Source organism: Tasmannia lanceolata, unplaced genomic scaffold, assembly GCF_043159265.1.
Source record: "Tasmannia lanceolata isolate RefF3 unplaced genomic scaffold, GAP_Taslan_0.1 ptg000012l, whole genome shotgun sequence".
NCBI classification, from domain to species: domain Eukaryota; kingdom Viridiplantae; phylum Streptophyta; class Magnoliopsida; order Canellales; family Winteraceae; genus Tasmannia; species Tasmannia lanceolata.
This window is the reverse complement of record NW_027518689.1, coordinates 31,523,675-31,539,906: the sequence shown is the minus strand read 5'-3', so window position 1 is coordinate 31,539,906 and position 16,232 is coordinate 31,523,675. Positions and strand designations below refer to the sequence as shown.

The 16,232-nt window shown below is 45.4% G+C and overlaps 1 protein-coding gene and 1 pseudogene across 1 annotated transcript; both read left to right on the top strand.

Annotated features, from left to right (window-relative positions):
* Nucleotides 1-7,093: 7,093 nt before the first annotated feature.
* On the top strand, nucleotides 7,094-9,242 carry LOC143887191 (Nuclear transport factor 2 (NTF2) family protein). Its single transcript, XM_077391294.1, has 6 exons — nucleotides 7,094-7,560; nucleotides 7,931-8,045; nucleotides 8,165-8,246; nucleotides 8,334-8,385; nucleotides 8,603-8,657; nucleotides 8,745-9,242. Exons 1-6 carry the CDS (start codon nucleotides 7,180-7,182, stop codon nucleotides 8,921-8,923), a joined length of 864 nt encoding a protein of 287 aa, XP_077247409.1. The 5' UTR covers nucleotides 7,094-7,179; the 3' UTR covers nucleotides 8,924-9,242.
* Nucleotides 9,243-11,808: 2,566 nt separating this feature from the next.
* LOC143888727 (putative polygalacturonase) lies at nucleotides 11,809-15,816 on the top strand (annotated as a pseudogene).
* The last annotated feature ends 416 nt before the right edge of the window (nucleotides 15,817-16,232 follow it).

Here is a 16,232-nt window from a genome sequence, read left to right as displayed (position 1 = left end):
GCTTTCCTCAGGACTAGGTGGCCTGCGCGGAATTCTCTTGGTCGGATCTTAACGTCATGATATCTGGATACTTTCTGCTTATAGGCCGCCGACCTGATCTGAGATTCCTCACGGACTTCTTCAAGCAAGTCAAGGTTGGCACGGAGTCCGTCCCCGTTGAGCTGCTCACTGAAATGGACGATCCTTGGGGAGGGGACGCCGATGTCAACCGGGATCACTGCTTCTGTTCCGAAGGAGAGATTAAAAGGCGACTCGCCTGTGGCCGTACGCGGAGTAGTCCGATACGCCCAGAGCACATGATACAGTTCGTCTGCCCAACGCCCGGCCTTGCCATCCAGTCTCTTCTTTATCCCCTGCAAGAGGGTCCTGTTCGTCACCTCTGTTTGCCCATTCGTCTGAGGATGTGCCACAGATGTGAATCTCTGCTCTATGTGCAGGTCAGAACAAAACTTTCGGAAGTTCCTCGAGTCGAACTGCTTGCCATTGTCCGTTATGAGGACCCGGGGGATTCCGAACCTGCACACCACTGATTTCCAGAAGAAGTTATGTACATTCTGCTCTGTGATCTTGGCCAGAGGCTCTGCCTCTACCCACTTGGTGAAATAATCAATAGCGACAACGACGAACTCACGGCCTCCCGAGGCTGGCGGGAAGGGGCCTAGGATATCCATTCCCCATACCGCGAAGGGAAGAGGACTGATGATCGGGGCCATCGGAACGGGTGGCTGGTGGAAGGTCGGAGAGAACTTCTGGCACTTCTCACACTTTTTTACAAGGCTCAGCGCGTCCTTCCTCAATGTAGGCCAGTACAGACCTCTCAGGAGGATTTTAATGGCGAGGGCCTTGCCCCCGAGGTGCTCTCCGCAGATTCCCTCATGGGTTTCCTGCAGGGCTAACAAGGCATCACTGGGGCGAAGACACTTCAGATACGGGAGGGTATACGACCTCTTGTATAGAGTCTCGCCATCCAGTGAAAACCTCGCTGCCCTCTGCGTGACCTTACGGGCTTCCTTACTCTCTCCAGGGAGCTCTCCGCTGCGCAGATACCTGATTATCTCATCCATCCAGCACGGCTCATCGTCAATCTGCATCACCACGACGGACTGGGCGTCGATACTGGACCTCTTCAGAAACTCCATACGAATTTCTCTGAGGGCGGTGTAACCTGAGGCTGCAAGCTTTGACAGCACATCTGCCTTTACATTCTCTGCTCGGGGGATTCTGACGACCTCAAAGCTCTTGAAATGAACGGCCAGACTGCGAACCCTCCCCAGGTACTTGATCATTCGCTCTTCACGGGCTTCATATACTCCCTGGATCTGACAGACGACCAGCTGTGAATCGCAGTACGCCTTTAGCCTCTGAGCACGGGTCTGCACAGCAAGATTCATCCCGGCTATGAGCGCTTCATATTCTGCTTCATTGTTGGACGCACGGAAACCAAACCTCAGGGCGTAGTTCAGGACGAAGTCCTCTGGTCCGGTGAGAACTAGTCCTGCACCACACCCTGTCTTATTCGATGACCCGTCCACATAAACTTCCCAGAGCGGCTCTTCATCAAAAACTGGGTGCGCGATGACGGACTCAGTCCCGGGGGGCGGTGATGTTCTGGAAACGACTCGAGGCTCCGGCACGGCCAGCTCTGCTTCTGGAGATGGAACTGCTACCAGCCCGGGGTCTGGGTCCGGAACTGTGCACTCGGCTATGAAGTCAGCGAGAATCTGAGCTTTGATCGCCGGCCTGGGTAGATACTTGATATCAAACTCACTGAGCTCCACGGCCCACTTGACAAGTCGGCCCGAAGTGTCTGGCCGGTGGAGGATCTGTCTGAGAGGCTGCCCTGTCAAGACCTTGATCGTGTGCGCCTGAAAGTACGGCCTTAGCTTCCGGGCCGCCATAATGAGGGCGCACACGAGCTTCTCTACACGCTGATATCTGGTCTCTGCCTCGTGGAGGACCTTGCTAACATAGTAGATCGGCTTTTGCTGATTAGATTCTTCTTTGATCAGTACTGCCGCAACTGCCAAGGGTCCCGCTGAGAGGTACAGAATCAGCTCTTCCCCTGGCTCCGGTGTGGACAACAAGGGGGGGGAGGATAAGTACTGCTTCAGCTCCTCGAACGCTGCTTGACATTCTGGAGTCCAGGGCGCGGTTCTTATACCTTTGATCGCATTAAAGAACGGGAGGCATCTCTCGGCGGATTTTGAAATAAACCGCCCCAGAGCTGCCACCAGCCCGGTCAGCCGCTGTACTTCTCTGATAGTGCTGGGAGGAGTCAGCTCCATTACCGCCTTGATCTTCTCTGGATTCGCCTCTATTCCTCTCTGGCTTACCATGAAGCCCAGGAATTTGCCTGCTCCGATGCCAAACGTACATTTGGTCGGATTAAGCTTCATGTTGTGTTCCCTCAAGACTTGGAAGGCCTCTTCGAGGTCGGAGACGTGGTTTGAAGCACTTCTGCTCTTCACTAGCATATCATCAACGTAGACCTCCATGTTTCGACCGATCTGATTTCTGAACAGCTTGTTGACGAGACGCTGGTAAGTGGCTCCTGCATTCTTCAGTCCGAAAGGCATCACCCGATAGCAATAAGTCCCCTGGTCAGTAACGAATGAGGTCTTCGGGATGTCTGACTCGTACATTCTGATTTGATTGTATCCTGAGAAAGCATCCATGAAACTGAGCAGCTCGTGACCTGCTGTGGCGTCAATGAGCTGGTCTATTTTTGGGAGTGGGTAGCTGTCCTTTGGGCAGGCCTTGTTCAGGTCTGTGAAGTCTATACAGGTCCTCCACTTCCCGTTGGACTTTTTTACCATTACCACATTCACGAGCCAGTCCGGATACTGGATCTCACGAATGAAATCGGCCTTCAAAAGCCTCTCCACCTCTTCTCTGATGGCTCTCTGTCTTTCCGGTGCAAAGTGTCTACGCTTCTGCTTCACGGGCTTGCAGGTCTGATCGACGCCGAGCTCGTGGGTGCTAATCGACGGGTCAATGCCGGGCATGTCTGAAGGAGTCCAGGCAAAGACATCTGCATTGGCCCTGAGGAACTGAGCGAGATCCTGCTGCGCGGCCTCTGGCAGGGCAGAGCCGATCTGGACAACCCTCTGTTCGTCATCGATGTTCAATTGAATAGAGATGAGGTCCTCTGCGGGCTCGTTGACTGTGACCTGCGCTTCGTCTCTCAGATCGTACAGCTCGATTGGAAGAGACTCAGACGCATTCTTCCCTCTCAGCGCTGCCGCATAGCATTGTCTTGATTGGGGCTGATCCCCTCTGACTTCACCTACGCCTCCTGGCGTAATGAACTTCATCTTCTGATGATAAGCGGAGGGAATCGCTCGGAGGAGGTTCTGGCCGGGGCGTCCTAGAATGGCGTTATAGGCCGACTTGGCCTTAACCACCAGGAAGGTCACCATTGCGAAGGACTGGCGGGGCGGCTCCCCGATAAGAACTGGAAGCTCAATCTGCCCTTCGACCTTGACAACTTCTCCTGAGAACCCGAACAGATCTGAGTTGGCCGGCTTCAGACGGTCAGCTCCGATCATCATCTGTTCGAAGGCGTGATAGTAGAGGATGTCGGCGGAGCTCCCGTTGTCGACCAGGATCTTCTTCATTTCCCAGTTCGCCACTAGCATTGTGACGACCAGGGCATCATCGTGCGGGAGGATCAGACCGTCAAGATCTGCCTCCGAAAAGGATATCTCATTTTCTGGCTCGGCCCTCTTGCTGCAGGCATGGACAACGTTGACCTGCCGGGCATAAGTCCTGCGGGCCGATGAAGAGGTCCCTCCCGCGGTCGGCCCTCCTGAAATGGTACCAATAACACCATGAGGTTGGAGTTGAGGTTGAGGTACCTGAGGAGGGAGAACGGCCGGGGCAGGAGCCTGGATGCGGTCGCCCAGGGGTTGGGCGTCTCGAGGACTTCGGTCTCTGGGCCTCGGGTTGTCCTGGCGCTCCCTTCTGTTGTCGTTATTTTTTAAGTACCTCCCGAGGTACCCTCTGCTTATCAGCTGCTCGATCTCCTCCTTGAGATGAATGCAGGCATTGGTGTCGTGGCCGTGGCTCTTATGGAACCGGCAATACCTGGACATATCTTGGGTGCCCGCCTCTGGCGTCTGCTTCTTTGGCCACCGGATGAAGTCTTCTTTCCGGATGGCTGCCAAAATTTGAGCCCTAGATGCGGTGAGGGGCGTGTAGCGCTCCCTCGTCGGGGGGCTCCTCTCCTTTCGAGGCCGGGGGGAGCTCCTTTCCTTCCGGGACGGGCTGCTCTCCTTCCTCTGAGGTCTGTCATCCCTACGCTGCTTGGCGGGGTTCTTCTCCTCTGGTCTTCTCTTGCTGACGGAATCCAGGGCAGCGAGAGTCTCCTCGACGGAGATGTACTCCTCCGCCCCGGTCATCAGATCTGCCAGGGACTGCGGATTTCGCCGGGCGACTGCTCTTCGGAAGTCGGTGGACCGGGCTCCGGCCAGAAGAGCATTCGTTGCCGCGGAGGGATCCAGGTTGGGTACCTGAAGGGCCTCCCTGTTGAACCGGCCAACGAACGCTTTTAAGGCCTCACCGTCTTCCTGCCTCAGGGCCATCAGTGAAGCCGTCGTCTTTCGAGGCCTTCTGCTACTCATGAAATGCCGGGCCAGGTCGTCCCCGAAGTCGTCGAAATTGTCAACGGACTTGGGCTTCAGCCGTGAGTACCAATCTCTCGCGGCTCCAGTTAATGTGGTGGGGAGTGCCCTGCAAAGGAACCCGTTCGACGCCCCGTGGAGAAGCATCGTGGTCCTGAAGGTCTGCAGATGATCCACGGGATCGGTGGTCCCATCATACTGCGGGATCTGCGGCATCTTGAAGCCCAAGGGGACTGCCGCACCGAGTACCCTGTCTGTGAAAGGGGGATTGCTACTGAAGATCCTTGAAGCAGGGCGGCCATGATCTCTAGCCAGCTCCTCGATTCTGTTATCGATCTTCTGGATTCTCAGTAACATCGGATCATCCCTCTGTTCGGCCAGACGGGCAGGTCTACTCCTTACGGCTGATGGGCTCCGTGCGGATCCGGACTGGCTGAGGGGACTCCTTCGCCGGTGCCGCGATCCCTCTCCGTGCATAGGGTCTCTCTTGCTGTCCCACTTCTGCACGGAGGGAGATCGTGACCGGTGATGCTGTCGACGAGGCTCAGGGCGCACGTTCCTGTCCCGCGAGTGGTGGTCTCTTCGAGTGGAGTGACGAGTTTGGTCGCGGGGTGGAGACGCGCGTTCTCTGCGGGAGCTTTCTCCCCTCTGAACGGGTCGAGAAACCTCGACGGGGTGTTGCTGGAGTGCGGGAGCCGCATTCCTGAACTGCGCAACTACAGCGGTCATTTCCTGAAAAAGGGCCCTCATCTCCCTCGGGGTCGGGGTGGGGTCTGAACGGTCCGAGTGGGGCGAAGTCCGCTCCACGGCCGCCCCGACCTCCACTTGTGAGGCCAGCCGCTCACTTCGTCCTTCGCGGGGGGCCGTAGCCCGGGTAGCCCGAGAAGTCGGAGGTGCTCGCTTGCCGGTCTGTCCTACCATTTTTATCTGGGTGAGATTTCGAACAGCTTTTTGTTGCGTGGTCCCACGGATGGCGCCAAATCTGTTAGGTCTAAAATCGGTAACAGGTTATGGTAGGGCTGGGTGGTCCGAGCTAACGAGCCACGACTGAATGGCTGGTTGAGTCCTGCGCTGCACAGAGTACAGACAAGAAAGAAAAGGGTCAGAGGACCAACCCGGAGTGATACTCCGGACGGGCGCTTCGACACTCAAGTCAGTATGAGCAGGAGTGTAGAGCAATGTCAGAGCAAAAAGCTTAGAGTTTTGGTTCTCAGATTTCCAGGACCCTCACCTTAGCACAAGTGAAGGCTATTTATAGTGATTCTGAGCCACCTGTCTAGGACAGGTGGTAGTTCTGAGCCAGGTGGTGGCCTCTGTATGGACCAGGTTTCATACCTAAGGAGGGCAGGTGGAGGTCCCTGATTGGTCCAGGTGCCACACCTAGTGGGGACAGGTGTTGGCCTTCCAACGGTCCTTGTGAGGGCCACGTGCCAGCAGCTAATTGGATGCTGAGTTCGGATTCTCTCAGTGCTGAGTCCGGATTCTCTCCGCGCTGAGTCCGGATTCCCTCAGTGCTGAGTCCGGACCCTATCACCGCGTATCCAAACGCCCCTTAATGTTTCAACAATTCTTTTCCTCCTCGATAGTCCATCATCTTTTTTATGCCCTTCTAATTGTGTTGGGAGGGCTTTGGATTTGGCCTTCTCGTGTGGATTGTAAAATCCAGAATTTTACAAGCTAAAACCTGTATTTTATAAGCTAAAACTTGGATTTTATAAGCTAAAACCTGGATTTTACATTTTTAGAAATATATAAAACAGGTTTTAGCTTATAAAATCCTCCCTATAATCCGTGAGCCCTATTCTTCCAGGGCAATCACAAGCAGAGGTACGAAAACTCTAAATAGTAAATACAACCCCTTTTCTAGGAGACCTCCTTTGCCATCTAGGTGCCATCCAATTTGAAAAAGACCTCTGCATCAAGTAGCCTTGTATGGGCACATTGGTGTTGCAGTGCTCATCATAAGTGCAAAGAGTTAAGGCAATGGCACAGAATTTAAGTCTTGAGAACGAGTCTTGAGAATGAAGAACACCCATTACAAGGTTGTAGGGAACCTATGAAAATCGAGTGGTTGAAAAATGATGTTACTGCATGGATAGGGATTCTAAATTCTTTTCTGCTAAAGTCCCTAGTAAATCCCTTTTTATAACTATCCAAGGCTTCGATAAAAGAGCAAGTGCCAATTTTTATTATATTTATTCATCTCTTTTTTTTTCCTCAAGAAGACAAAAAGGAGTCTGCAATTCCAATTATTCAGTTTCACTGCTAATAAGGAGATAATGTTCCATGCACTGCTTAATTCTGATCCCATTTGTTGAAACTAGGAATAATGAGGGGGATGATGAATGAAGCCTAAGAAAGAAAGAATGTGAGAAAATATTTGCTGGTTGATCACATATTCTTTAATTTCTTGCTAAGCAACAAAAGAAGATCATGACACTTTATTCTTTATCCTTTGCTCTATTCCTTCACTCTCATCATGTTACCATATACCTCCTTAAGAAAGAAACACCTTGATCAATCTGCTTGAGATACGGCTTCCCATTTGGGTTCAGCCATGTCTGGCTCTGTTTTTCCATCACCTCTGGCCTTGAGGTTTCAGGCAACCGGAAAATCTTATGGTGCGCCTATTTTCGGGCCTTATATGCAGCTCAGACAAGATTCATTGGCCCTCTGCAGGAAGCGTTTGTATGATCCGAAGGGAATGATCTACCGGAGAGTTTATCTGAAACCAGATGGACGAAAACCATTTTGTGATAGAAGGCCCGTCAAGTCGGGCAGCTCTGATCTCCATTCAGATCCTCTTCGGCCGTCTACCACAATTGAGCTGTTCTACTCATCTATCAACAACAAAAACCTGGAGATATTAGAGAAGTTAATCTCAGACAACTGTTACTTTGAAGAGTTGTCATTTCCTGACCCATTTCAAGGAAAACAGGTAACCTTCTCTCTTCAAGCAGAATGCACATTCTTAGAAGAGGATCAATCAAGAACTCCCTAGGTACCCAATCACACATCAATTCTCTCACCACAACACCTAGCCGTGTGGTTTCTCTCCCCACAACTACTTTATACAGATTAGGTCTCTCTCCCAATCAAACTAAGAAACACCTAGACAGTTAAACTTAACTCTCCATCTCTATCCTAGTCATATTAGTAATCATAAATTAAAGGGGGACTCACTTCCCACTTACGTAGGAAACAACCAAATCCGATATCAATCACCCCACTTCGACTGTTGCTCAAGACATTTAGTTGATCTAGTACAAAAAGCAATGTATTCCTTACATTTGATTGATCTAGTACAGGAAGTGATGTATTTCTTACGCGAGCTGACTAACAGCATGGGGAAGAACACAATGTTCGTCATCGATAGGATTTATGAAGGACATGGCACCATTGTCGGGGTTACGTGGCACATGGGTAATGCCTCATTTACTTTCAATCTCTCATAATTAATAATCTTCATCTTGCCATGATCTTTTCCTATAGTTCTCTTGGGTTAGAGGACTTTCTGATACAAATACATATTGATGTTGCAGAATGGCAAGGCAAACATATCCCCTTCACAAGAGGGTGCAGCTTCTATGAGTTCTTAAACCAAGGAGACAAACTCCTCATTAAGTAGTAACAAACACTTTAACCCTTCTGTTTTAGCATTTTTAATTCAAGGTTTATGAAACTAAACTGCTGTGCTTTTATGAAATGCAGGACAGGTCGAGTTGTGATTGAGACGCCGGTGAAACCAGGAATCTTTGCGCTGGTAAATCCATCACCTTTTCTTTCCTTCCATTTTAATCAATCTAAAATTAATCTTCACAGATGCTGAGATAATAGTCATAAGAATCCAGAAGAAATTTCTCAAGAAAAAGGGTGCAAATAACAAATCGAAAGCCATTAAAGCTTCCAACAATCCTAATAATCATGTTTAGTTGCGAAGCAAATTTATGTATTATGTTTCAACTGTCTTTGAATTTCAGACACTTCTCAAGATGATCAGTTCCCTATTCGACCAGTTCCCAGAGATGACTGAGAGTATGTTACTTTCCTAGCATTTTTCTTTTCAGAAGCTTAGAGAGAATGACCTTATATATTACTAATCACTACTGTTTCCTATTGCAGAATTTCTAGAAAATCACCAAATTCTGTTTCAGATGCTATTGAAGATCTACAAAATGTTAATTGAGCCTTTCCTCCTGTCTGCTTTGGTGTATTACTCCCATCTTTGGAACTTTGTGGCATCATTACTCAGCTTTTTTGTTAAAATTTTGCTCAAGATTTTAGCAATCCTCAAAAGATGAAATAGTTGAAAGGTTCTTATTTATACATCCAGTAACACACATTAAAGGGAATTTAGTACCAGTCGAAATTTAGTACCAGTCAGTCGTCGTTTCCATCCCTGCCTCGATCCCATTTCCAGCAGAGAGAGAACAATGAAAGGACCAATAACAGGTGGCCATGGCGGTTTGTTGAAGGCAACAATGGGCTCGGCCTTATCATTTGTAATGAGTCCTCCTTCCACATTATTGTTGTCCCCTTGTTTCTTTGGGGTAGAAGTCAAGGCACCTATTTTTACAATACATTGTGATCAAAGGCATCTTAAAGAAATAAAAAAGTGATTCAAAAAACATCTAAAAGAGTGGACAGACACTACCCCATGCCGATGTTCCTCTCGGTGGACAAATTTGCTTGAGAATGCTTCTATTAACACGCAATGCAGTGGCTCCACGCATATGGGTCCAGCTGGTTTACCCACTTGTATCAAACGCTTGAGGAAATAAGAATCGATCTTCTGCACATTTGAAGATGTCTGCGGAAAATGCTTATAAGCACAAACAAGCAAGACTAGAAAGTGGAAACTACTCTGCAAATTTTAGGTAGGCAAAACTAATCCAACAACATAATGTGCATGAAATCATATAACAACCAAACAAGGTAATAAGCACTTCATAAAAAAAAAGGTAATAAGCACTTCCACAGATTTTAAACCACACATTGAATTAAATGCACCCCTCTCACAAGGTTTTTAAGTACTTGAAGCAGTTTTTCTCAAAACCATACATGCCCATAGCAAAGCAGAAAAGGAAAACATATAACAGAGAAAAAAAGAGAAAAAAAATTCAAAAAACTATTTTCTAACTACATGCGTTGGGCCCACGGTTTCTTTGCTTGCCCCAGGACTATCCCTCTTCCTCCGACGAACATCACTCAACCTTGACGAACATCTCTCAACCTATGGGCCTCATTAAACCCACTCTCCACGACCAAGGCCTTACTCACTACTTCTCCAAAGGTAGTAAGTTCAAAAGGTGCCACCAGGTGCTTAATGCTACGCCTCAAGCCTTGCTGGAATCGTCGCGCTAGAAATGATTCGTTTACCACTAAATCTGGGACAAGCCTAGCCAGGCTAGTGAACAACTCTTCATACTCTGTCACTGACATGGTTCTCTGTTGGAGTCTTAAAAATTCGTTTTCCTTTTGGAAACGTGCCCTCATGGGAAAGTACTTCTCATAGAATGCCTCCTTGAACTTTTTCCAAGTGTATGGCTCTCCATCACGCTCATGAATTCTCTGCTCTGTCTCTCACCAGCTATAAGCAACACCTTCCAGCATGAAAGTAGCATATGACACTTACTCTTCGTCTGTGCTCTGAAGAACTTTAAAGGTTTTCTCCATCTGCTCTAGCCACCTCACGGCCTCTAATGGATCGGAGGCTCTCTCAAACTTTGGCAGGTTTAACTGCAAGAATTCCACTACGCCGCCTTAACCGATTCTCATTATCCTGCTGGTCTAGCCATTGATTTTGCCGTTGGACTACCCCGACTAGGGTCTGCGTCAACTGAACCATATCCACCTGTCCAAGACCAATACAAGGCTCATGATCAATATTCGACCCCTGAGGGTTTCCATCTGTACTTTTGGGGTCCTCATGTGGAGGAGTATTCAAAACTTGAGGGGTCGCATCTCTCGTTCCACTGGTGAAGTCTGCGAGTTTCCTCTTAGGCGGCATTGCAATGAATAACTTGCACAAAAATTCAGAACGTTAGAACTTAAAGCCTTATTTCAATAAATCAATAAAATTAAACTATTTCTAAGCTTTTACAAATGAAAAACTTGTCCCAACATTAACATTCTTAATAAATCAATAAAATTAAACTATTTCTAAGCTAGTACAAATGAAAAACTTGTCCCAACACTAACGTTCTTAATAAATCAATAAAATTAAACTATTTCTAAGCTTGTACGAATGAAAAACTTGTCCCAACAATAATATTCTCCCAAAATTAAAACATACCGTCAGATTGCCTATTAGATTTTTAAAGCTATGCCCTAACAGTACACAAAAGCATATCTTAAATTCCAATATTTCCGAAAGTCATATATTATGTTCTAAAAGTCAAGAGGATCCTAAAATTAAGCTTTGATACCATTTTCTATCACGCCCCCAACCCAGCAGCACAAGCAATTGACGTGACAGCGACTGCATAGGGCTCAGTCCCATAAGCATGGAAGGTCTCAATTTGCATTTCAAACTTCATATTAGAACAATTCTAAATGATATCGATGATAATCTAATAAACTAAACTCTTGTAATAAGGTCAGAGTTATCAATCAATCCATAACTCTCAAACCACTTCTCAATAAAATAAAATAGAATACAAGCTTCAAAACAAAAATGTTACAATTATCAAAGAGAATTTTCTACTAATGAAGCAAAAGCAATAATAAACTAAGTTTTCAGCTTCCAAAAATCCTCTCTCTCTCTCTCTCTCTCTCTCTCTCTCTCTCTCTCTCTCTCTCTCTCTCTCTCCTTTATGCTTTTTTAATAAAAAATCTATAGAGTGATCTTAACCATCCGATTTAAGAGGAGCAACATATTATGGAAACCTATATAGATTGGAGAGCTAGGATCAGCCTATGGAAATGATTTTTGGGGCACAACCTATTTATGTTGTGTTCCATCACATGGACGGTTTGGATCAACCTATGATGTGGTCCGTACAGTTCTTTGTCGGTCCGTGCATTGCACGGGGTTTTTTACTATTGTGTGTGTGTGTGTATATATATATATATATATATAGTAGAAGAGAAATTGGAGAATTATTATCCATTTAACACGTCAGTGTGCATGATTTTACCCTTTTTTGCCCTCCCCACATATATGTACATACTATCATAAACATATATGTACATACTATCTATTAAGGTAAAATAGACATTTAATTCACCCGAAATATAGCAGTCATCATTACTCTTGCCATTAACCCATTTGCTGATATCTAACATCTAACTCTATGAGAAATTATTTGGGGGTAAAATCGTAATCTACATACAAAAGTACCAACACAAGGTACCTGTCTATGACAATTACGGGGAAAAACTACCGAGAAGAGTTAAAGACATATGACAATGACGGAAGAACTACTTCTATTACTCATGCAGGACACTTGCAAAATATTGACGGATTTCGGACACCTAAAGAGGAGCAACAATTATGAAAACCTCTATCGATTGGAGGGCTAGGATCAGCCTATATCGATTGGAGGGCTACGATCAACCTATGGAAATGATTTTACGGGCACAACCGATTGATGTTGTGTTCCATCACATCGACGGTTTGGATCAACCTATAAAGCCACATAATTTCAATCTTACCCCCTTCCTTTATGCTTTTTTAATAAAAAATCTATAGAGTGATCTTAACCATCCGATTTAAGAGGAACAACATATTATGGAAACCTCTATAGATTGGAGGGCTAGGGTCAGCCTATGGAAATGATTTTTGGGGCACAACCTATTTATGTTGTGTTCCATCACATGGACGGTTTGGATCAACCTATGATGTGGTCCGTACAGTTCTTTGTCGGCCTGTGCATCGCACGGGTTTTTTTACTAGTATATATATATGAGGAAAGTTTTTCTAGTCGGCCGACTAGAGAAGCTTCTCTAGTCCGCCGACCAAAAATACAGTGGGCCCATGTTGTTTGGATGATCCAAAGCATTCATTTGATGGGCCCTATCATAGATAGGGTGTGCCCAAAAAATCAGCTCCATAGGATCATCTTAGCCCTTCGATTTGTGGAGGTTAAAAATGGACAGTAGAGGTTAAAAACACAGTGACCCCACGTTGTTTTGATGATCAAAAGCATTCATTTGATGGGCCCTGACATAGATAGGATGTGCCTAAAAAATCATCTCCATAGGATCATCCTAACCCTTCGATTTATGGAGGTTAAAATGGACGCGTATAAACTCCACAAATCTATCCATTTTTAACCTCCACAAATCAAAGGTTTAGGATGATCCTATGTAGTTGAGTTTTTGGGCACACCCGATCTATGCCAAGGCCTATCAAAAGAATGTTTTGGATTATCCAAATAATGTGGGCACACTGTGTTTTTTGGTCGGCGGACTAGAGAAGCTTCTCTAGTCGGCCGACTAGAAAAACTTTTTTCATATATATATATATATATATGTATATATGAGAAAACGGTTTCTACACACATGTGTAGATAAGTTATCTACACACTAGCTTAAAATACAGTGGAGGCCCACATTGTTTGGGTGATCCAAACCATTCATTTGATTGGCCCTCACATACATAGGGTGTTCACAAAAAATCAGCTCCATAGGATCATCCCAACCCTACGATTTGTGGAGGTAAAATGAACGTGAAATTTCAAGGGTGGTCCCGAATTGGCAACAAATGAGGAGGTAAAAAAATTAGGTTGCTAACAAGTTTTAACCTTTTGAAAACTCAAACCCAATTTAGAAGATTAAGAGATCAACAATGAAAATTAAGCGCACGAGTTAAATCCTAAGTGCAATGCAATTAAAGAGCAAGAGTTTAAGAGAGAGTGCACCCGAGATTTATAGTGGTTCGGTCCTTAAAACGCGAGGCCTACTCCACTCCACCAACCAAACCCGTTGATGGCTTCACTAAATGATCTTCTTAACTTCGGCGAAGATCGGTGTCGATTACAATTCCGATCACCTTTAACCTTGGTGGCAATCTTCACCACGGAGAGTGGGCTGCGTTTCTCCGAACACTCGCCCGATACAATGTTCTTGAATAAGAAAGAAAGAACAAAAATTTCCTCACAAGGGTTTATAAGATTTGTAGAAGATGTACAAATCGAGCCTAATGATCCAAATCCTAATCTTAGAGGATGAGAGGCATAAACAAGCTTTGATCACTCTTAGAATGTTCAAGTAGAGTTTTAGAGTGTTAGGATTGATGATTGGGAAGTTTGGAATGCCCATATTTATAGAAAAACCCAAATATGACCGTTCAAGGGCATAGTAGTAATTCCTGCGAAAATTCCCAACGGCTATAATTCTGACAGTTATAGTGGTCTCGGAGTTCCGGGAATACAAACAGAAGTTGGAAAATTTCTACTGGACCAAATCTCGGAGCTCCGAGGATTTCTCGGAGTTCCGAGAAGCCTATCAGCAGCAGATTTTCAATTCTGTTTCTTGGGCTTCCAACTTTACACCAAGTTAGGATTGCTATGAGGGTTCCACATTGTTGGAACACCATAAGGACAATCTCTTAAACATTTTAGGGGTGTGTTAGATTACATTATTTATGCCTCTTAAAATCTTAAACTAAGATTGGATTGAATACATTCTAAAATGACTTTGATCTTCAATTGATTCTTCAAGTCTACATTCGTCTTGGATCTTCGATGTCATTGACCTTCCGAATGTGGTTCAATGAGAGCTTCTTGGCCTCAATCCAAGCAATCTTGTCTTTAAGCAATTATGATCTACAACTTAGACAATCAAACACATTAGTGATCTTAAATCACTTGTGTATTGGAATCATCAAAATAAGATGGGAATTGCCAAGGTGGGAACCATTGGGCTTACAATGAACGTGTATAAACCTTCACAAATTTGTTTATTTTTTGCCTCTACGGTTCGAAGGGTTAGGTTGATCCTATGGAGCTGATTTTTTGTGGACACCCTATCTATGTGAGGGCCAATCAAATGAATGGTTTGGATCACCCAAACAATGTAGGCCTCCACTGTATTTTAATCTAGTGTGTAGATAACTTATCTACACATGTGTGTAGAAACCGTTTTCTCTCTCTCTCTCTCTCTCTCTCTATATATATATATATATATATATATATATATATATATGATCAACTAGAGAACTTTCTCTCGTCTGCCGACCAAAAAAATAGTGGGCCACATTGTTTGGATGATACAAAGCATTCATTTGATCGGCCCTGACATAGATAGGATAGGGTTTATTTGTTTCGAGATTGTCTCAATGTGCAGATTAAGTTTCATATATGCAGCAATGTCATTGTCAAAGGCATCACGATTCTTGCACCAGTTGATGTTCCAAATACTGATGGAATCAACCCAGGTTTGTTTGCACACTGAACTTATAGTTCTGATTCACCAAATTTTGAATGACTTCTAGAATCACTAAACAAGAGCAACCTATCTATGTGTTCATGATCTGATTGTGCTTTCTGTCTTAAATGTCAGATTCTTGCACCAATGTACGAATTGAAGACTGTTATATAGTTTCCGGTTACGATTGTATTGCCGTAAAAAGTGGATGGGATGAATATGGGATTGCCTTTAGGGTGCCGACCCACATCTGATCATCAGAAGGCTCACCTTCATTTCACCAGATAGTGCCGTCATCGCTCTTGGAAGCGAGATGTCTGGTGGAATTCAAGATGTCAGGGCTGAAGACATCACAGCCATTAATTCACAATCTGGAGTGAGAATCAAAACAGCTGTTGGTAGGGGAGCATATGTAAAAGACATATATGTAAAGGATTTTTCAATGCATACAATGAAGTATGCCTTTTGGATGACGGGCAACTATGGCAGCCATCCTGATGATCATTGGGATCCAAAGGCAATTCCTGTCGTTGACAAGATCAGTTATAGTAATATCGTTGCAGAGAATGTCACCATGGCTGGACAATTTGAGGGGCTCCACCAATCACCTTTTACTGGTATTTGTATATCTAATGTGAAAATTGGAATGGCAAAATCGAAGAACCCTGCATGGAATTGCACCGATATTCACGGAGTTTCAAGTTCTGTGAGTCCTCAACCGTGTGATTTACTTCGCGAAAAGGGATCCGAATCGGGGCCCTGCCCATATCCTACTGACAAATTACCTGTTGATAATGTGGAATTTAAGGACTGCAGTCTCTAAACCAAGGAAGCAGGATTCTTCCCCGGGAGCCTTTGATTCCCGCTCTGGCAACCTTGAGCAGGATTCTTCCCTGGAAGCCTTCGATTCTCGCCTTCGATACCCGTTTCGATTCCCGCTTTCGATTCCCACTCTGGCAACCTTGCTCTAAACCACCAATATTTAAGTATCAATGTATTTTCTTTGGCTTCATGATAGTGATTCTTCTTGTAATGGCCCCTAGAATAGAGTGTTTGTCTGTTTCTAGCTTACTAGTACTTAATAATAAAGTGAAAGATCTCTAGTTTCTTTTATTTGCATGGTGAGTTTTCTAGCCAGGATGGACAGTGGTTTGATCAGATGCTTTTCTGCCAGGCTTGCAAGGAGTAGTACATTGGGTGATAGGGAAGAGCTACTATATCTATGTTTACAAAACTGAT